Below are 22664 nucleotides of genomic sequence, written 5' to 3'. Positions count from 1 at the left end.
AGGGAGTGAGAGATGGAGACAGTCAAAGAGACAGAGAGGGAGACAGAAAGAGAGAGAGACAAACACAAGCAGAAAGAGATGAACAGAGACAGGAAGAGAGACAGAGAGAGCTAAGCCCCAAGTGCAGGCTGGCGCTATGTGAATGCAGTACTGAGGGAGAGCTGTAGTGCTGGGGATGGGCATGTGTGTCTGCGTGTGAGTGGGGGAGTTTGTGGGGGGTGTGGGTGTGTGTGTGAGGGTGGGGGTGGTGTGTGTGGGCGTGTGTCTTTGGGGGTGGTGGGGTATGTGTCTGTGTGGGGGGTGGTATGTGTTCAAGGTGTTTGTTGGGTGGTGGGTGTGTGTGGGGTGTGTTTGGGGGGAGTGGGGTGTGTGTCTGTGTGGGGGGTTGGTATGTGTGCGAGGTGTGTGTGTGGGGTGTGTTTGGGGGGACTGGGGTGTGTGTGTGGGGGAGTGGTGTGTGTGTGGGGTGTCTCTGTGAGTGAGGGAGTTTGTGGTGGGTGTGTGGGGGGGCTGGGGGTATGTGTGTGTGTGTGGGATGTGTCTGTGTGTGGGGGTGGGTGGGTGTGTATATGTGTGGGGAGTTTGTGTGTGTGGGCGGGGGGGGGGGTGGGTGTGGGATGGAGCCGGGGTGGTCCTGGAAAAGATCCCAAGGCTCTCTCTCAGGGGAACCCTTCCCATTCGGCCCGAGCATGATCCATCCCTCGGTCCACATCAGATGCTGACCACTAGCCCCCGAGCTCGTGGCCGTATCTGGGAGCTTGCTGTGCACATTGGGACAAAGGAGATTTGCAGAGGTGCTGTTCTGGGACATGGGGCGGCGGGAATAGAAGGATCATAGTTTGGACCAAAATAAGAGCACAACACAGACTTCGGACCCTGGTCACCCCTGGGAGGGGAAGGGGCTCTGTCTCCATGGTGACAAACAATCCAAATTTCTTTTTATTAATTCTTGAACCTGCCTGGCACACAGAGGTTTAACGACACATCATCTACGCAACACAGATACAGCAATAACATTAGCAAAGGCAGTGCAGCCTGCACAGTCATTCTCCCGCTAAAATCACTTGAAGCTACAGTATGCTATTATGGCATTTTCTTTTTAAAAAAACACAACAGTGAAGAGAAAATGGTTTTGTTCCATTTTCTCAAACACCCACCCCCCCAACCCCTGGGGAGTGAGGGGGGAATAGGGCTACTCAGAGCAGGGGCGTAAACCCAGGCACATTCTGCAGGTTTGTGAGCAAACTGGTCTCCTACAGTTTAACAGCTATTGCGGACCCCCAGCAGAATTTGGAAATCCCAGCAGATTCTGGGGATGCTCAGCAGAACCATATTGGAAATCCCAGCAGATTCTGGGGACCCTCAGCAGAATTTGGAAATCCCAGCAGATTCTGGGGACCCTCAGCAGAATTTGGAAATCCCAGCAGATTCTGGGGACCCTCGGTAGAGTTTGGAAATCCCAGCAGATTATGGAACCTCCCAGCAGAATTTGTAAATCCCAGAAGTGTCAAGAGACCCCAAAGCAGAATCTAGAGACCCTTTTGCTGGTGTCAGTGAGGACAACTGGATGCTTCCAGGGAAATCTAGAGTGATCCTCCCTTCCAGCTGAGATTTCCATAGGAGCCTGGTTCTAGATCCTTGCCATTGAGTGGAAAGTGTGAGCTGGGCTTTCCCACAGAGAGAGAGGGCAGGGTCGCTGAAGAACAGTCTGTCGATGAAAGGTCTCATATCCTCTACAGCAACAGGGGCAGGCCATTCAGCTCTCTCCCCCCAATCCTGCTACCCCATCTAGCAGTAACTGGTCTCCAGATTCCACAACCATCCCCATTCTCTGTGGATGTATAAATATCTATCAATCTCAGCCTGGGATACGCTCATTGACTGTGTGCCCACAGGGAGTGGGGAACGGGTTGGAATTTCAAACCCCACTTTGGGGGATGGGGGTGCGACAGAAGAAGTTTTTTCTCATTCAGCTGTGACCCCATATTCTCCAGTCCACAGCCAGGGATCTCTCTTCCTGCTGGGAGGCAAGATGGGCTGAATGGCCACACTCCGTCACTCCATGAAGTCTCTAACACCACATCCATTCGCTTCTACTTTTTCCTGTCAACGCAAGTGGGTTGCAGAGAGTGAGTGAAGCATCAGGAAGTTAAACCGTTGGGTTAGTCTATGGTTCAAGGGATCATGAATAAACCCAGTTATTGTTCAACAAAGCAAAGGAAAACCCAGAGGGTTTGGGTTTTTGTATTTTGGGAACAGTCCTGAAGTCAGATGTCTTGGGCCAGAGGGAGCTGCTTGTTTGGATACTGCGATGATATAAGTGGACATCACTTCAGACTGCGGACTCGTTCCCCTTCCTTCCTGAAGTTGGCTATAACCCGCTCCCTCTCACCCAGCCCCTGCTGCTGGGGGGTGATGCCTTATAACACATCACTGCTTCAGGCACCTGGAGCTTGTCAAAATAAAAAATAAAGGAACAATTTCATGTCCAAAAAGTTTACATATTTTCCATACACAGAGAAAGTTGAAATCAGTTTTACAACATTAACATTTTTACAACAATTGTCAATTGTTTACTCATTTTTGTTTTAATGTGTTTTTTTTAAAATTGCTGTTATATTAACCATATTGCCTGTGGTGATTCTTCATATTTTTACCCTCACAACTTTCCCTACAACTCCTTCATTTCCAGCAAGCCTGAACACTGTCAGATTTGGGGGATTTTTCTAACGGAGGGAACAGGACATGGCAGAGGGTGAGGGGTTTCTCCCAGTACCCAGGTTCTTAACCAACACACACACACACACACACACACACACACACACACACACACAGCACTGAGAGGAGGAGTGTTCCTGGGAGGGGACAGCATTTGAGAGGGATGTTGAACTGAGTCTCCGTCTCTCCCCACCCACCAGTTCCCACTAAACTACTGGAAAAAGAACTGAGTGCCTTGACTAGTATCCATCCCTCATCCAACATCACTACAACAGATCAGCAGGTCACTACCACAGGGCCGTTCAAGGCAACTTGCCGTATGAAAAGTCAAAGACACAACATAGTGATGACATTTCCAAGCGTGCACCTCATTGACTGTAAATTGGGTTGGGTGGCTTATGAGCCAAGGGACCCTGGCAGGAGATGATAAAAATGGTGGTGAGGGTTTAATAGTGGGGGACAGCTTGGAATCAGAATGTGGGACCCCCCCCCACCCCAACAAACTATCACCCCACCTCAAGCGCTTTCATGCTTTTTCCTTGCTTGGCATTCAGTCAGATTAGGCAAGATTTACTTCCAGTCCTGGGTGAGAACTGGGCTGAAGTGAGACTGCTTCCCCTCCGTTGTCCCTGGTTGTAAGGTTGAGAGATTCCCAAGCACTTCACATTGCAAATTTGACCTTGGAGGGGTGTAACTAACAGAACCAGGTACGCCCCTGAGCTACAGTAAATGGAACCCTGCTCCTGAAATCACCCAGGCCCATTGAACATAACCATGTGCCCTAGCATGCCGTCATTAACTGACTTCTCTGTTTTGGAGAAACGGGAAAGTGACTATCAATCACTAAATTAACAACCCAGGCAGACTCCCTGAAAATACAACTTCACATCCCACAGCAGATGGTGCTGTTTAAATTTAACTAATAAGCTCTGGAAGTGAAAACTAGCCTCAGTCCTCTAGGGAAGGAAATGTGCCCTTGCTACTCGGTCTATATGTGACTCCAGACTTGCGGCGATAGGGTTTCCCCTTAAATGACCCCTGAGAAAGCTTGAGCAAGATGTGCAGTTTGAGGGAGAGTTAGGGACAGTGACATCTGCAAAGCTCCCCCACCCCAAATGTGTGTGTGTGTGTCTGATTCCCAAAATTGGGTCACTTTGGAAAACCAAATCCAGATGTAGGTTAGCACCGGCATCTTCGATCTTATTCAACATCTGGACAGTCGCTTGTTGTGAAACTTGAAAGGGTGCAGAAAAGATTTACAAGGACGTTGCTGAGGTTGGGGGGTTTGAGCTACAGGGAGAGGCTGAATAGGCTGGGGCTATTTTCCCCGGAGCGTCAGGGGCTGAGGGGTTTATAAAATCATGAGGCGCATGGATAGGGTGAATAATCAAGGTATTTGCCTCAGGGTAGGACAGTCCAAAACTAGAGGGGCATAGGTTTAAGGTGAGGAGGAAAGAATTAAAAGTGACCTGAGAGGCAACCTTTTCACGCAGAGGGTGGTGCGTGTGTGGGACGAGCTGCCAGAGGAAGTGGTGGGGGCTGATACAATTACAGCATTTAAAAGGCATCTGGATGGGGACACGGACAGGAAGGGTTTAGAGGGATATAGGCCAAATGCTGGCAAATGGGATTAGGTTAATTTAGGATATCAGGTCAGCACGGATGAGTTGCTCTACGATCTCACACTGTAAGAGCTCAGTGAAGAGAAGGTGTATGAATCAGCTGCACCTTCGGAGGGGAAGTAACACCAATATCAGGGGATCCGTCGATCCAAAGTTGGCCATCCAAAAGATCCAAGCAAAGATCACTGCAATGGGCTGGGGCAATGTTTGGGAGCTGGGAGAAGCCGGGATACCTCTGCTGACATCCCACAAACAAAGCCTTGCAGAAGAAGACAAGGAGGATGTGTTAGTCACACAGACAGTAAAGCCCATACAGATTACATGGGAAATGAATGTACTGGTCACATGGGACCTTAGGTCTGAATATTCATGACATATCAGACTGATGTGTGCTGGGATTTGCCTGTTCCTCTGGGATATTTCCCTGCAGCTAGACAATGGGAAGCACACTCACGTTGAAGCAAGACACCGCAAAGGCAGTAAACTTTTAATAAAAGCATCAGAAACAGAGTTTGCATTTCGAGTTTTTTTCAGAAATGTGATAAATGTCTGTTCTGAATTCCAAAGAAGTGTCATTCCAGACTCAATTAATTCTTTTTCTCTCTCTCTCTGATGAGGGGCCCTTCACATTAATAATAAAAACAGAGATTGCTGGAGAAACGCAGCAAGTCTGGCAGTATCCATGGAGAGAGATAGAGAGAGAGAGAGAGATGACTGAGGCCAGTTGAAATCCAACAACACAGGAGTGAATTCATTTAGCTCTTTTGTGATCTGCAGGGAAGGCAAGCCTGGTGCACCAATGAGGGTAGCTCAGTTGGCTGGACAGCTGGTTTGTGATGTACAGTAACTTCAACAGCACGGGTACGTTTCCCACACTGGCTGAGATTACGATGAAGAACTCTCCCTCTCATTGTCTTCCCCTTGCCTGAGGTGTGGTGACCCTCAGGTTAAACCACCGTCACTTGTCCCTGTTGCTGTGGGTAGCACGGTGGCTCAGGGGTTAGCGCTGCTGCCTCACAGCACCAGGGACCCGGGTTCAATTCCACCGTCGGGTGGCTGTCTGTGTGGAGTCTGCGCATTCTGTGTGGGTCTCCCTGGGTGCTCTGGTTTCCTCCCACAGGCCAAAGATATGCAGGTTAAGGGGGATTGGCTATAGGATAGTGCCCAGGGGTGTTTAGGTTAGGTGGGTTAGACAAGGGGAATGGGTCTGGGTAGGATGCCCTTCAAAGGGGTGGTGTGAACTTGTTGGGCTGAATGGCCTCTTTCCACACTTAGGGATTCGTTTTGAAGTTTGAAGTGTGTGTCTCTCTCTTTCTAGAAAAACAGCAGCTTCTGTGAGTTACGGTGACTTTACCTGACCTATAGAGAGCCGACCAAGTAACGAGGCAGTGTAAATAAAGTGATATATTTCCCCAGTTAGCTGTGATGGATCTAAAACTTTTAAAAAAAAAGATGTACACACCATTCATCCTACACAAATACAAATCACTATCAGTGAGTTAACAGCAGAGACATACCACTAACACATTGCAGGAAAACAGCATATAGGAGGTAACAGTGAGTGAGAATTGGCCAGTTTCAGATGTAGCAGCATTAGGTTCAGAACAACTTAATCTCTCAGCACCATGATTCACAACAGCCCAATGTACAAATTGTAAATTGATAGCACAGCAATGTAACACGACCAGCGTCGATTTGACATACTGCGGGGCGGGGTGGGGGGGTGGTGGGAGGAAAGCGAAAAGAGATTTCAAATAACACTGTAAGCTAATTCTGTCTCTCTTGCTGCCTCAGTCCATCTACTCCTGTAACTCACATCCGTGGTAGCCTCCAGACCAATTTGTTCCAAGATTCATTGTTCAAGCCCCTGCCTCGTCCCTCTCTCTCTATACCTGAGCCTATCTAAAGTTGCTGCCCAAGTCCCTAGCAAATGCTGCCTCAATTATTAAAATTCCCCTCCTCGTTTCCCAATCCCACGACTTCCTCACCCCTCCCTATCTCTGTGATCCTCCCTCAGACCCACAAGCCTCTGGGACCTCCACACTCTGATAATTCCACCCTTGCAGGCTTCAATCTCTAATCTCTGGAGCCCACTCCTTAAATTCTTCTTCCATTTTTCTCCTCTTTTTCAGATACTCTCTTTAATCGTCCCCCACTCCTCCCCATCCCAATTTATTTTTAGACAACGAACCTGCGGAACTGCCGATGCTGGAGAATCTGTGATAACAAGGTGTAGAGCTGGATGGACAGAGCAGGCCCAGCAGCATCAGAGGAGCAGGAAAGCTGACATTTCAGGCCTAGACCCTTCTTCAGAAAGGCAAGCCTGGTGCACCAATGAGAGTAGCTCAGTTGGCTGGACAGCTGGTTTGTGATGTACAGTAACTTCAACAGCACGGGTACGTTTCCCACACTGGCTGAGATTACGATGAAGAACTCTCCCTCTCATTGTCTTCCCCTTGCATGAGGTGTGGCGACCCTCAGGTTAAACCACCGTCAGTTGTCCCTGTTGCTCTGGGTGGCACGGTGGCTCAGGGGTTAGCGCTGCTGCCTCACAGCACCAGGGACCCGGGTTCAATCCCAGCCTCTGTGGGGTGAGGTGTTTTTATCACATTAGAAGTGCTATACAAATGTAAGCTGTTGTTACTGAGCTTCAAACCATTGCTAGGCCTGGAGTGTCAGCCAATCACTTTGTGGAAATGTATTAAACATTTCTTCTAAACCTTAGGGCATTTCATGATGGACAGGAGTCAGGTAGGGAAGGGGCAGAGGGCGGGGGGGCAGGTTAAAGCTATGAAGATTGACTGGGTGAATACCAGGGATGAGGGCTCCCAGCTTTAAGGACAGTGTTAACCAATCAGGTGGTCCTCGGTCCCAGTTCAGGCACACACGTATGAACACACACACGCATGTATACACACACTCTCTCTCACACTCACACACACATCTATGTAGACACTCATTTCTATAAATAGTCCCAAGGATAGCATAATGTACACTGACAACATGAACAGAGGATGAAAACCTTGAGCACTCCATCCAGGCCTTCCCAACAGTAAGTCCAAACTAGCCAGCATCCTACAGTGCCAGTGTGTACTCTGGAGTAAGCTGGAACCTCTGGTGTGGCGCTGTGGAATGCGCCTTTCGTTTCTTGTCAGGGACTGAGCTTCTGATGGAGAGGGCAGTGTGTTCCAGGAGCTGGAGAAATCAGGTTGAACACTCTGAGGACAGACAGGAGGCTCAGGGCAGACTAGCCTCTAATACACCAAAGCACCAACTGGCCTTTTTGTTCCATGTTGCTGACTTCAACCTCCACGCTCCAGTCTGTTGTACAGGGATTGGACCAACTTAATGCAATCCAATCTGACACTGGTCCTTCGAGGAGGAGGAGGAAGAGGAGGGGAGGGTAGTGCCAGATGAAAGCACAATCACATGTATATCACAACATGCACTTCCTTTTTACAAGAAACAACTCTTTTTTTCTTAATCGAAGGGGTTAGACGATCTAGTTCCTTTCACTGGCTCTCACTCTTGGAAACAACACCAATAGAACATGCGAAAACCTGACCGAGAGAGTGGTGTTATCAGGTTTGTTCAATAAGTGGGTCACTGACAACTATGTGCTGCCTACTTGAGGCTGAGATCAAATCGATTGGAGCACGGCAGTATCCTCAGCGGCTGGGGTTCACTTTGCAATTGTCTCTCTACACAATGTTTGATGCCGAGGGCATTTGCTTTGCAACGCAATTTCTTTAAAAAAATCACCCTCGTTGCGTGTAGAACACTTCATTTCCTGTCTGCAATCGCACTTCAAGGATAGAAATTGCCCCAAGTAGCAGCTTTCTGACCTCTCCGAATCAAGGGGTCACAATCTTACAAGGTTTTGGTGCCCAGTTTTGGGAACCTGGTCACCTTTCTGAGCTGGATGAGCAGAACCTCAGGGTCACTGGTGCCGACGCACCAATGACAATGTCAGCTTTTAGGTCAACGTGATGTAGGCAGACGCTTTCTCTTTCAACTGTTGTAAACACAAATGACAGCTCCAGCTGCCTGAGGGAAGGGTGAGGGAGGAAAAGAAGGAACAAAATGAATCAAACTTGTCCTCATTAAACACTTCTACCACAGGCCAGTGAGGTTCACTCACTCAGGCTGACAAGAGCTGACCGACCGCTGGAGATCTCATTCACCACTGGCAGGAGGGCGTAATTACAGCGTGACATGTTGACATAGGAATTTTCATCGGCAGTGTTTGCTGACATTGACAACTGTGGGTTCAACGGGGAACACCCAGTTTTGATGCCGCATGTAGACTTTCACACGTGGTGTCGCTCTCAAATGCATCGCTGCGCATGCCCAAGGAACTGTGCGATTTCAAACTGGGCTTCAACGCTGGGGAAGGAGAACTGGACATGGGATGGAGGGAAAAGCTGGAGGGGGATGGGGAGATGGCCCAGAAGCTAGGACGGGCGGTCAGGTGACAAAGAGAGATCTCCAGATCTCTTCCACTCCCCCCACACCACACCTCCTCCTTTCTATTCTCTTCCTTCCACGCCCACCCCCAACCACCCCACCCTGAAATCTGCACACACGGGATTTAAATCAGTGCAAAGCATGCACACATGAGGATGTCAACAACTATAGCCATATCCCTTAGGAATAACAAGATGGAAATGTGGTTGTGTCAAAGTTAAATTAGGAGGCAAGATTTGGCTGGTGTTGTTTGCAGGAATGAGACATTACAAAACCCTCTACCCCTGGTGGCGGGGGGGTAGACATCAGGGTCAGCCAGTCAGAATGGCAGAACCGCCAACGGAGACATCAGGTGATTAGGAGGGCAAAGGGGATATTGGTGTTTATTGCAAGGGCTTCGGAACATAGAGTCCCTACAGTGAGGAAGCAGGCCATTCAGCCCATCAACTCCATAGCAATCCTCCAAAGAGCATCCCACCCTCTGCTTGATTCCCATGGCTGACCCACCTAGCCTGCCCAGTATGGGGCAATTTAGAACAAAGAACATAAAACAGTGCAGGCCCTTTGTCCCATGATGTTGTGCCGAACTTTTACCCGAGACCTAAGGTCCATCTAACCTCCACCCTACCTTACACTGACTTCCATTTGCCTATCTAATAGCTGCTTAAATGCCTCTAATGAGGCCAATTCCACTACCGTCTCCGGCAATGCATTCCATGCTCCAACCACTCTCTGAGTAAGGAACCTACCTCTGATGCCTCCCCTATATCTACCTCCACTCACTTTAAAACCATGCCCTCCTCGTAATAGCTACCTCCTCCCTAGGAAAAAGTCTCTGGCTGTCCACTCTATCTATACCTCTGTTCATTTTCTATACCTCTGTCAGGTCATCTCTCATCCTTCGTTGTTCTAAAGAGAAAAGCCTTAGCTCTCTCACCCTTTCCTCGTAAGACCTTCCCTCCATTCCAGGCAACATCCTGGTAAATATCCTCTGCACCTTTTCCAACGCTTCCACATCTTTCCTGTAATGAGGCGACCAGAACTGGACACAATACTCCAGATGTGGTGAGCCAGGGTTTTGTACAGCTGGAGCATAACTTCACGGCTCTTGAACTCGATCCCTCTATTAATGAAAGCTAACACACCGTGCGCCTTCTTAACAACTCTATCCTCCTGGGTGGCAGCTTTCAGGGAACGGTGAACATGAACCCCGAGGTCCCTCTGCTCCTCCACACTGCCAAGAATCTTTCTGTTAACCCTGTATTCTGCTTTCGAGTTTGTCCTTCCAAAATGAATCACTTCACACTTTTCAGAGCTAAACTCCATCTGCACTTCTCAGCCCAGCTCTGCATCCTATCAATGTCTGTTTGTAATCTAGAACAGCCCTCTGCACTCTCCACAACGCGACCCACCTTTGTATCGTCCGCGAACTTATTAATCCACCCTTCCACTCCTTCATCCAATTAGCATAGCCAACGCACATCTTTGGACCATGGGAGGAAACCAGAGCACCTGGGCTGAACCCAACCACAGGGCGAACACACAAACAGCTGCCCAAGGGTGGGACGGAACCCAGGTCCCTGGCGCTGTGAGGCAGCAGCGCTAACCTCTGAGCTACTTGGTGGAGATTGGGCATGGTTTTACTGAATGGCAACGCAAGGGGCAGAATGGCCTCCGCTCACTCCCAGATCCCACGTTCCTTGGCAACATACAGGCATCCCTCACAATCGACATTGTTATGTTGGGAGCGTACTTATTTCCTCTGCGTTGAATGTAGCCCGTGGGACAAAGTCGGATCGATTCTAGCCCCAGCGGACTCACAATACAAACTCTCAGGGGTGATGGTGGGATCCAGTGTAGGTGTTGGGGGGTGGGGGGTAACTGGGAATTCTTGAGTCTAGCAATGACTCTGAAGCGGTAACATAACCCCTGGGGGAGGGGGCGGGTGTTAGAATTGTCCATTTGGGATTCCAGTGTATGGGAAAATCAGCTGTGGGGAGGGCGAGACCATTTCGGACACGGAGCACCTGAGAAAGGAGAGGTTTCTGACATTAAAAAGTCGGCCATTCAGCCCATACAGCACTGCTTGGTCATTCCATGAGATCACGGCAGATCTGGAAATCCGCTTTCCTCCACCCTGCTTCTCCCCCGTGATCCTTGACTCCCTTTACAAATTACAAACCGAGGCTCACTCGGAGGGATGATGGGCTGAATGACCTCCGTTCTGGGCTGGAGCTTTTCCCGAATGCTGTGACCAACAGACCACAAGAGGAATCGGGCCATGCGCCTGGGGGGAGGGAGATAGAAAACAGGGGGTCCTTACCTTCAGGAGGTTCAGACATTGGTGGGTTCAGGCAGTACATGTGATATCCTCGATCACAATCATCGCAGAACAGTAACTGATCCTGGGGTCAGGAGGAAGGGGATAATCAGGCTTTACGTTAGCTGCTACCATGGCACCCAATCAAGGTTTATTTTACTGATACATCAGGTACCTCAATCAAAGCTGTTCTCCTTTGAGCTAGCAAATGGGATCACCAGCGAACTCTGTAAATCCCAGAGATAATGGGAACTGCAGATGCTGGAGAATCCGAGATAACAAAGTGTGGAGCTGGATGAACACAGCAGGCCAAGCAGCATCTCAGGAGCACAAAAGCTGACGTTTCGGGCCTTGACCCTTCATCAGAGAGGTCTGATGAAGGGTCTAGGCCCGAAACGTCAGCCTTCCTGCTCCTCTGATGCTGCTTGGCCTGCTGTGTTCATCCAGCTTTGCATCTTATCTCAGATTTTCCAGCATCTGCAGTTCCCATTATCTCTACCATCCTTACCCGGTCTGGGCCTACACGTGGCTCCTGACCACAGCAATGGGGTTGTCTATTAACTGCCCTCTGGGAACTGCCCCCTGGCCAGTGACGCTCATAACCCATGTAGGAATTTTAAAAATGCATACTGTAGGGACCAAATCTGGAAGATTTAAATCTGAGGAACCCTGTCCCAGACTCCTGCTGTGTTTTCTCTGACCCTACAAACACCCATTGAGGCATAAGGGTCACGCAGCACGGAATCAGACCCTTCGGCCCAACTCATCCATGCTGACCAGATATCCTGCATAAATCTAGTCCCAATTGCCAGCATTTGGCCCATATCCCTCTAAACCCTTCCTGTTCATGTACCCATCCAGATATTTTTTAAATGCTATAATTGTACCAGCCTCCACCACTTCCTCTGGCAGCTCGAGTGAGCGACCAACGGCTTCAATTGACGTGGAATCCATCAATGAACAGAATCCAGGTTCTTTTTTCATTTCACACCCCTGCCCCCACCTCTTCGTTCTGCTGTCAATCCATAATGTCAGCCAATTCCCCAGCAATCCCTTTCCCAGCTCCTGACCCAGTCACCGGTTCCCACAGGGTCACCGGTTCCCACAGGGTCCTCGGTGAATCAGCCGAGTCAGATGTTGTAACTGTAGCCCCTCCTTCAGGCGAGAGAGGGTAACCCAAAGCCCCCCATCAGGGTCACAGTGCAAGATCCGTGGGTCACCATTCGAAGTTCAGTAGCAGAGGACTGCCCAGCATAAACCCTTCAATTAACACCTAAAACATCATCACATCATATCAAACCCTGCCAGGGTGTATACCAAGTCTAGAACTAAAACAGAAAGTACTGGAGAAATTCAGGAGAAAGAACGTTTCGAGTCCAGTACGGCTCTTCTTCAAAACCTCTCCAGAGCACTTTCTATCGCTATATTCTATATTGCTATCGAACCGTTTCCTTTGCTGTTCCTGTGGGATCTTGCTGTTTGCAAATTGACTGCTGTGTTCGCTACAGGAGACTGCACCTTTAAAGAAAGTCGTCTGAAGGGCACAGCGTTTTGATAGCTACTGAAGTTGGGAAAGGTGCTACGTAAGTGCAGATACCTCTTCCGCTCAGCCACTCCCCATCTCTGCCTCTCTCTGTCCGCCTTTCCCAACCCTTCCATAACTCTGTCCTTTTTAATTTGCTTTCACGTGCACCCCCCCCACCCCCCACTCATTTTCAGTCAGCCCATTCCAGATCACCGCAACTGACCGAGTCAAAAACATGCTTCTCCCTGTACTCCTGTGGTTCTTTTATCAATTACTGCCCATCTGTACCCCTCCTGTTACCAGACCTCACCACCACCCCCCCAGCCCATGGGAACTGTTTATTCAGACCGACAACGTTGAAACGCGAAATTAAATCTCCCCCTTTAACCTTCCCTGCTCCAGTCTGTCCAAGTCACCAAGGAGCCCTCATCCTGTCCAAGTCAATCTCCTTCGCCCATCCCTCCCCGAGGCCTGAGCCCCTGGGGCCTGGGATTAACAAATTGCTTTCATACGCGTTAGGCATGGGACTTGATGGGCCGAATGGCTCCTCTTTCTGTGCCCCTCATGCCACCTCTGGCTGCTCTTGCGGTTTTCGCGTTCCCCCCCCCCAACAGGTGCCGTCCCCACCCCCTCGGCCAGTTGCGCCAGGGGGTTGAGTGTCTCCACGGCATGTTGCTGAGAATGACTTACATCGTTCTCCGAGGTGCCACAGATGCTGCAGGATTTGCACTCGATGCACTGCCAGCGGTAGGTCCTCACCGCAGCCGTCATGTTCACGGTGAACTGCAGACAGGACGGGTGACCTGCACGCGGTGGTGGGGGCGAGAGAGAGAGACACAGACAGAAAATTAGACCCAATCAAACCCTCTGGATAAAATCAAGTCTCTGCTTTCTCAGGAACTGCTGGAAAAACCTAGCAGGCCTGCCAGAGGAAACAATTCTCCGATTTCTCTCCACAGATGCTGGTAGTGGAAGTGTGTGTGAGTCTGGGGAGGTGGAACATTCCTGACTGATACCACAGCTCCACCCCTCCACCCCCCACCTTTCTCCCAACTCTGATTGTTAACCATTTCCCCAATAGATCAGTGAGAATCATTGCAAGGACCCCCACATTGGCACGACACTACTGAGAGGACTGGGGCGGCATGGCGGCTCAGTGGTTAGCAATGCTGTCTCACAGCACCAGGGACCCAGGTTCGATTCCACCCTCAGGCAACTGCCTGTGTGGAGTTTGCACATTCTCCCAGTGTCTGCGTGGGTTTTCTCCCACAGTCCAAAGATGTGCAGGTCAGGGTGGATGAGCCATGGGAAATTCAGGGCTACAGGGCTAGGGTACAGGGTGGCTCTGGGCAGGATGCTCTCTTTGGAGAGTTGGTTGGACAGCTTGGGCTGAATGGCCTGTCCTTATGTCTTAGGGATTTTATGAAAGATCTGCATTTCTTCAGTTCCACTCAGCTGAACAGCGATGTTTAAAGTGTAGTCAAACGCTGTGTCCAGTCTGGATGGGACGTCAATGTGATTTCAGTCATTCAATTAGCAAAAAGAACATTCACCAAGGGCCAGGTATTCCAGTGCTCCGAACTGGGAAGAAATCTGGGCATCAATGTTTCTAGCTGGACTGGGGAGGATCTAGCAGCGGCCAGTCATGCACAGAAAGATGACTCACTCACCGGGGGAGGCAATGGTTTAGTGGTATAAATGCTGTACTGTTAATCCAGAGCCCCAGGTTTGAATCCTGCCACAGCAGATTGTGGAATTTGAATCCAATATGCCAAGAAGAAAATTGGAATTTAAAGTCTAATGATGACCATGAATCCACTGTTGACTGTTGGAAAAACCCATCTGGTTCACTACTGCCCTTTAGGGACAAAGTTATAAATCACACAACACCAGGTTACAGCCCAACAGGTTTATTTGAAATCACAAGCTTTCGGAGCCTCAGCCCTCCTTCAGGTGTCAGTGAGAGAGGCAGAATTTATAAGTAAAAAGTCAAAGGTCCACACCATTGATGGGGATGTATTAAATAAACCTAAGATGCTGTTAAATCTTTAATACATCAGAAGGTTTTAATTGATTACTACGTTTATGTAAATCCCCAAATTCCTTTCAAGTCACGGTCCTGAGAGAACTAAAGGTTTATCAGGGTAAAGAAGAGGTGACTTTTTAGGTCAGACAGTGCATGTTGGGTGTGAGGCCTTGTTCACTCTGTGGTTGTGTTTTAGTTCGGAGTCAGACTGATTTTATTTATAAAATAGGAATTTATAAAATGCCATATCGACTGACTGTTTATAAATTGCGTGCTTTTTGAACAAAATAAAATGCATCTGCAAATACAGTTTCACTCCATAGATATGTGTGTGTGTGTGTGTCTGTCAGTGTGTGTGCATATATGCGTGTGTGCATGAATGCGTGTGAGGGGGGAGGGAGGGAGAGGGTATCTGTGTGTGAGGAGGGGAGAGTGGGTGTAAGTGTGTGTGTGTGAGTGTGCGTGGGTGTGCACATGTACGTGTGTGCGTATATGAGGGAGGAGAGTGTGTGTGTGTGTGTGTGTGCAAGGGGGGAGAGTGTGTGCAAGTGTGTGCATGTGTGAGGGGCAGAATGTGTGTGAGTGTGTGCGGGAGTGTGTGTGTGTGCGTATGTGCATGCAACTGTGTGCAAGTGTGTGTGCATGTGTGTGTGAGTGTGTGCGTGTGTGCACATGTGAGGGAGGACAGTGTGTGTTTGTGTGCGCATGTGAGGGGGGAGAGTATGTGTGTGTGTGTGTGTGTGTGTGTGCGCGAATATGAGCATGCAACTGTGTGCATGTGTGTGTATGTGCGTGTGTGTGAATGTGCGTGAGTGTGTGTGTAAGTGTATGTGTGTGTGTGCATGTGTGTGAGTGTGCGTGCGTGTGTGAGTGCATGATTCTGGCTGTGTCTGTGTGTATGTGTGCGTGTGTGTGTTTGTGCATATATATGTAAGTGTGTGTGTGTGTGTGTGTGTGCATGTGCATGTCTGTGTGTGTGTCTGTGTGTGCGTGTGTGTGCATATGTGTGTGTGTGCACGCGAGTGTGTGTGTGCGTGCATGTTTGTGCGTGTATATGTGTGTGTGTGTGTGTTTGCGCGCATGTGCCTATGTTTGTGTGATGAGGGTCCAGGACATTCAGCTTTGGGGCTTTGGGTAAGTGCCCTCCAGGGCGGATTTTGGACACTGACACAACACAGAGTCACTGAGCGGAGGCTGAGAGTCAGGTTCAGTCCCCATGAGGACGGCCTCAACCGGGATCTTGGGTTCATGTCACATTACTGGTGACCCCACCACACTATACACGGTCACTTACACACACACACACACTTACATACACACACACACTCTCTCATACACGCATACACACACACACACACTTACATACACACACACACTCTCTCATACACGCATACACACACACTCTCTCATACACACACACTCACAAACGTACACACGTACACATGCACACACACACTTACATACACACACACTCTCTCATACACACACAGTCACAAACGTACACACATACACATGCACACACACACACACACATATCTATGGAGTGAAACTGTATTTGCAGATGCATTTTGTTTTGTTCAAAAAGCACACAATTTATAGACAGTCAGTCAATATGGCATTCTATAAATTCCTACTTTAGAAATAAACCAGTCTGACTCATAACTAAAACACACGCAGTTTCTAAACAAGGCCTCATACTCAACATGCACTGTCTGACCTAAAATGTCATCTCTTCTCTACACTGATAAACCTTTAGTTCTCTCAGGACCGTGACTTGAAAGGAATTTGAGGATTTACATTACATATTAATTAATTCAAACCTTCTAACTGATTAAAGATTTAACAGCATCTTAGTTTTGTTTAATACATCCTCATCAGTGGTCTTGATCTTTTAGTTATAAATTCTGTGTCTGACATTACCTCTCTCACTAACACCTGAAGGAGGACCGAGGCTCTGAAAGCTTGTGATTTCAAATAAACTTGTTAGACTATAACCTGGTGTTGTGTGATTTCTGACCTAGTCCACCCCAGTCCAACACCAGCACCTTCACATCATGGTCCTTTGGGGAAGGAAACTGCCATCATTACCTGGTTTGGCCTATATGTGACTCCAGGCCCACAGCAATGTGGTTGTCTCTTAATTGCCTTCTGGGCCATTAGGGACGGGCAATAAACGCTGACCCAGTAGGAGATCGATTAAAGGATCTTAACACTCTTGGGTTGGTGTCCTCAGCACTGTAGGGTGCCAGTCGGAGCCCCCATGGGTGCACCCTAGGGTGGGCTCTCAGCGCTCAAGGTTGGCACCCTAGGGTGGTGCCTCAGTCCCCAAGGCCACCCTGGGGTGGTGCGTCAGCACCCGGGGAGAAGTGTCCCAAACTAGTGACTCCTGGTAAAAGATGTACATGTGCGATTGATAAAGTGGGTGGTCATAAGTTGGGAGGTGATGCCTTTCCACGTCAAATATTAAGGTGGCGCTCGCTCACCTGCCTCATCCCAAGGGAAGCTGCTGCCAAGCAGGACGGGGGGGGGGGGGTGCGCTGGCCGGAACTCAACTTGGGAAAGCTGATGTGAAACATTCAGGGATATACGGCTGTATTGGGAGGGCTGAGCGGCCTCCTCCAGCCCCTAAACCCAGGGACTGTCGGAGCTCGAAAATTCAAGCATAGGTTTTCCTCCAAGGAGATAACCCACATTCTGGGCAGCTGGGTGCAAATAATGTCAATGTTTAAACTGCGAGCCTCTCCATCCCCCACCCCGTCACCAACCCCCACCCCCTCCTTTGCCCAGATCCTTGGGCTGAACCCATCTGTGCGTCAAAGAGCATAAATCTTTCAGAAAATCAAAGGAACAGCCTCGTAATTTCATGCAGCTTCGGTCTGGACCACTTATAGTGGCTGCTCACACTCAACTGGAATAAATACAGCTGTGGAAAATAAAACTGACCGTGCAGTATCAGTAACACATGTGACTGTACCTGGGACTACTTCACACATTCCCACACCTCACTCCCCTTTCCCGACAATTTTCTCCCCTCGCCCTGGTTACGGGGCATCCCAGGCTCCATCGGCTCTCAGGAGCCTCCATAACCTGCCACTTTGCCTTCCACATGTATAACAGGGAGCTGATCAACTTCAGCAGCATCGTTATCCAATCCGATCTTAATCTCTACACAGACAGATGCTCAGACACACACAGACACACACACACACACACACACACACAAACACACACACACACACACACACTCAAACACAAACACACACACTCACACACTAACACACACGCACACTCACACACAAACACACACACTAACACACACACAAACACACACACACACACACACTCAAACACTAACACACACGCACACTCACACAAACACACACACACTCACACACAAACACACACACACAAACACACACACACGCACACACAAACACACAAACACACACACAAACACTCACACACACACACACTCACACAAACACACACTCACATGCACACACACACACACAAACACACACACACATACACACACACACCCACACACACACACACACACTCGCAAACGCACAAACACTCACTCTCACACACACACACACTCACACTCACACACCTACACACTCGCACACACAGACACACACACACCCACACACTCGCAAACACACAAACACTCACTCTCACACACACACACTCACACACACAGACACACACTCACACACCTACACACACTCGCACACACAGACACACACACACCCACACACTCGCAAACACACACTCACTCTCACACACACACTCACACACACAGACACACACTCACACACCTACACACACTCGCACACACACACAAACACTCACACAAACACTCACACACCTACACACACTCGCACACACAGACACACACACACCCACACACTCGCAAACACACAAACACTCACTCTCACACACACACACAGACACACACTCACACACCTACACACACTCGCACACACACTCACACACAAACACATAACACACACACACACACACACACTCTCTCTCTCATACACACAGTCACATACACACACACACTCTCATACACACACTCACATACATACACACATACACATGCACATACTTACACACACATACACACACAAACACACACACACAAACACACACATACACACACAAACACACACATGCACACTGGCATGCACACACATACACACACACTCACATACATACACACATACACATGCACATACTTACACACACATACACACACAAACACACACATACACACACAAACACACACATGCACACTGGCATGCACACATATACACACACACACACATTGCTCAGATACACACACTGAGACACACACTGAGACACACACAGACACAGACACACACACACGCATGCGCATGCACAGGAACACACACACACGTTCAAACACATGCTCAGACACAACTCAAAATAACACACATAGACATACACACACAGGCTCAGACACACACACACAGGCTCAGAAACACACACACAGGCTCAGACACACACACACAGGCTCAGACATACACACACAGGCTCAGAAACACACACACAGGCTCAGACACACACACACACAGGCTCAGACACACACACACACAGGCTCAGACACACACACACAGGCTCAGACACACACACACACAGGCTCAGAAACACACACACAGGCTCAGACACACACACACACAGGCTCAGACACACACACACAGGCTCAGACACACACACACAGGCTCATACACACACACACACACACACACACACATACACACAGACAGACACGCACACATACTCATGCACACACAGACAGAAACACACACACACAAACATACACATATGCACTGACTCACACACACACTCTGTCTCCCACAGGGTCTCTCTCCCACACAGACACACACACACACACATACACACACAGACACACACACACAGACATTCTTTTATTAGGAATTGCTGAACAATGATTCTGAGTTTGCAAAGTATGTTGAGGGGAAATAAGGTACTGGCTTTGGCCGATCTTCCAGGGCACTGAGGCTAACTGTCCCCCAAACCCAACCCACTCCTGGCAATTTCACAGGAAACCTGGAGTCTCAGCCCCTCTCCCCTGGCTGCCACAGGTCCAATTATATCCATTCCTCATAAGCGGAAGACCTCAGTCCCATTGGGGGAAGGGTTGAGAACTACAGGAGCCCAGTTTCTAGGCAGAGAGGAGACAGAGAGAGAAATGTCATTATCCAACGAGGGGTCACGGTTTGGAAGATGCTGAGACTGTGATGGAGGCAGGTCCAATCGAGGCTTTCAAAAGGGATGTGGATAAATATCTGAAGCAGAAAAAAATACATGCAAGAGAATGGGAGAGGCTGAGTTGTTCTTACAGAGAGCCAGTATGAATATAGCTGGCCAAGTTGCCTACTCAGCACTGTTAATTGTTTAATGATTCAATCAACTGAGGGCACAGGACTCATTTTCATTAACTTACACAAAGAAAACATGGATTGGTATAATTGTTTATAATTTAAAAGGGCTTTACACTGTAATGTTCCCATGAGTTTTTATTAAAAATAATTTCTTCATTTGCTGTTGGTTTAAGATTCATTCTCTCACCTGGAGAGTAATCGTTTTGGGACTTGATCAGAGAATCTGAAGCTCAGGGGCTCAAACCTCACCGTAATCAGGAACTCAATTCAACAAAACACTGCTGTGTTCGGTCTGAGCTGGGCTTATTAGGGGCAGGGACAGAGAGAGAAAGAGTGAAAAAGTGAGAGAAAGAGATAGAAAGAAAGGGAGAAATAAAGAGAGAGAAAGAGACAGATAGAAAGACTAAACTTAGAGCGATAGAGAAAGAGAGAAAGAAAGAGAGGAAAACAAAGAGAGTGAGATAATGAACATAAAAGCTGCCAAATTGTTTGCAAAATCCCACGGTGCTCACAAACTTCTTTTCTAAGAAGAAAGTCCCACTTTCCAAACCTGGTCAGAAAAGGGAGCTGAAGTTCTAGACATTTGTGCTCAAACAGTACAACACAGATGCGGGGTGAGTGGGTCCTGAACCTGGGCCTCCTGAGCTAGAGGCAGTGTTAATACCACAACACAACAAACAGCCCTGAGGGGTTTTATTTCCACTGTAGCTTTCTGAACCACTGGGACGATTCAGATGAAATCAGCCAATGAAATACTTGTTGAAGTGTAGCCGCTGTTGCAATGTAGGAAACGTGGTAGCCCATACAGACACAGCAAGATCCCACAAACCGCAATGCTGAAAACCTGCCTTCAAAACGTTATCTCAGGCGGAAATGTTGGACGGTGCTCTTGGGAGAGATTCCCACAGTTCCTCGTTAAATCAATGTCCAGGGAAACTCTACGCCTACAAGCAAGCCTCAGGGTAACAGGGTCGATAAGGGGCGGCCTCTCAGCACTGCGCTGGCATCTCTGTACCCAAACCTCTGCAGGGGAACCCAGAGCACCAGCAACACACCGGCAACGGTACTGCCACCTGAGACATGGCTGGCACTATTTGCAAATCAAAACTAAAGAGTCCACAAAACTGTGAAGGGTCTAGGCCCGAAACGTCAGCTTTTGTGCTCCTGAGATGCTGCTTGGCCTGCTGTGTTCATCCAGCCTCACATTTTGTTATCACAAAACTGTGACCCTGTTTTGAGGCTTGAATGTACTTGCAAGGCCTTGCTGAAGGAAAGAGGTCGCAGGGTGAGGGGGTGGGGAGGGGGTGCAGAAGAAGGAAGGGAGAAGTTGGGGGGGTGGTGAGGTCTCAGAGTTGGTTATTGCTACGTCAAAGCTCGTGAACAAAATTTCAGCGCACCGCTTCACTCGGAGCCCTGAATCCCTCCCCTCCCACTCATCGAGATCTAGGGACACAGTTTTATATCAACGGGGTCCCCCCTGCAGATGAGGACACTTGTTTTTTTCTCTTAGAGGATCTACAGGGAGAGGCTGAATAGGCTGGGGCTATTTTCCCTGGAGCATTGGAGGCTGAGGGGTGACCTTATAGAGGTTTATAAAATCATGAGGGGCATGGAGAGGGTGAATAGACAAGGTCTTCTTCCCAAGGTAAGGGAGCCCAAAACTAGAGGGGCATAGATTTAAGGTGAGAGGGAAAAGATTTAAAAGGGACCTAAGGGGCAACTTTTTCACACAGAGGGTGGTGTGTGTATGGAATGAGCTGCCAGAGGAAGTGGTGGAGGCTGGTACAGTTACAGCATTTAAAAGGCATCTGGATGTGTACATGAATGGGAAGGGTTTAGAGGATATGGGCCAAATGCTGGCAAATGGAACTAGATTAATTTGAGATATCTGGTCAGCACGGATGAGTTGGGCCAAAGGGTCTGTCTCTGACCATGTGACTCTATAAGTCTTTGAAAACTCTCTTCCCAGAGGCTTGGGGACCAGCTGATAGTTTTAAGGCCGATGCTGGTAGATTCCTCATTGATAAAGGAGTCAATGGCTTCCAGCAGGAGGCAGCTAATCGGGGTTGAGGCTACAATCAGATCAGCCATGATCTTATTGAGTAGCAGAACAGGCTCAAGGGGCTGAATGGCCTACCTTTGCTTCTAATTTGAAGCACTCTCACTGTAACATGCGGGATAATGCAGTAAATCTGATTGTTCCAGGGTGGCCCACATGGGAAAGAGAAAAGGGGATGAGACTAAAGGGTGAGATCTTTCTGAGTGATGGGGGGGATGAAGAGAGGGGAGTGGGATCAACAGGGAGGGTGGGGGGGGGGGGGCGGGGGGGGGAGGTGGTAGCCTGCATAGGCCTGTCTGGAGAATAGGGACATAAATCCCACTGTAGTCGATGTTTCAAAACAAAAGTTAGCCAAATGATGATTGTTACTGTACAAACCCCATCTGGTTCAATGATGCCCTTTAAGGAGGGAAATCGGCTACCCATACCCTGCGTGGCCCACATGTGACTCCAGGCCAGCTGCGGTGTGGTTGACTCTAAGCTGCCCTCAGC

General features: G+C 48.9%; 1 protein-coding gene across 3 annotated transcripts in view; it reads right to left on the bottom strand.

Annotated features, from left to right (window-relative positions):
* Window positions 1-960: 960 nt before the first annotated feature.
* Window positions 961-22664, bottom strand: part of dpf1 (double PHD fingers 1) — a 127142-nt gene continuing 105438 nt past the window's right edge. For 2 of the 3 annotated variants that reach the window (XM_048522543.2, XM_048522544.2), the window contains 3 exons: window positions 13343-13455; window positions 11131-11212; window positions 961-8387 (listed from right to left, as the gene is read on the bottom strand). In XM_048522543.2, coding sequence (XP_048378500.1) covers window positions 8317-8387; window positions 11131-11212; window positions 13343-13455 — 266 coding nt within the window. In that variant the 3' untranslated portion in view covers window positions 961-8316. The remainder of the gene's footprint in view (window positions 8388-11130; window positions 11213-13342; window positions 13456-22664) is intronic. The other variant, XM_059640954.1, reaches the window with a different exon arrangement.

The sequence above is a fragment of the Stegostoma tigrinum genome, chromosome 39 (genome assembly GCF_030684315.1).
Source record: "Stegostoma tigrinum isolate sSteTig4 chromosome 39, sSteTig4.hap1, whole genome shotgun sequence".
Lineage (NCBI taxonomy): Eukaryota > Metazoa > Chordata > Chondrichthyes > Orectolobiformes > Stegostomatidae > Stegostoma > Stegostoma tigrinum.
The sequence above is the reverse complement of the archived record's forward strand: the minus strand, read 5'-3'. Positions and strand labels throughout refer to the sequence as shown.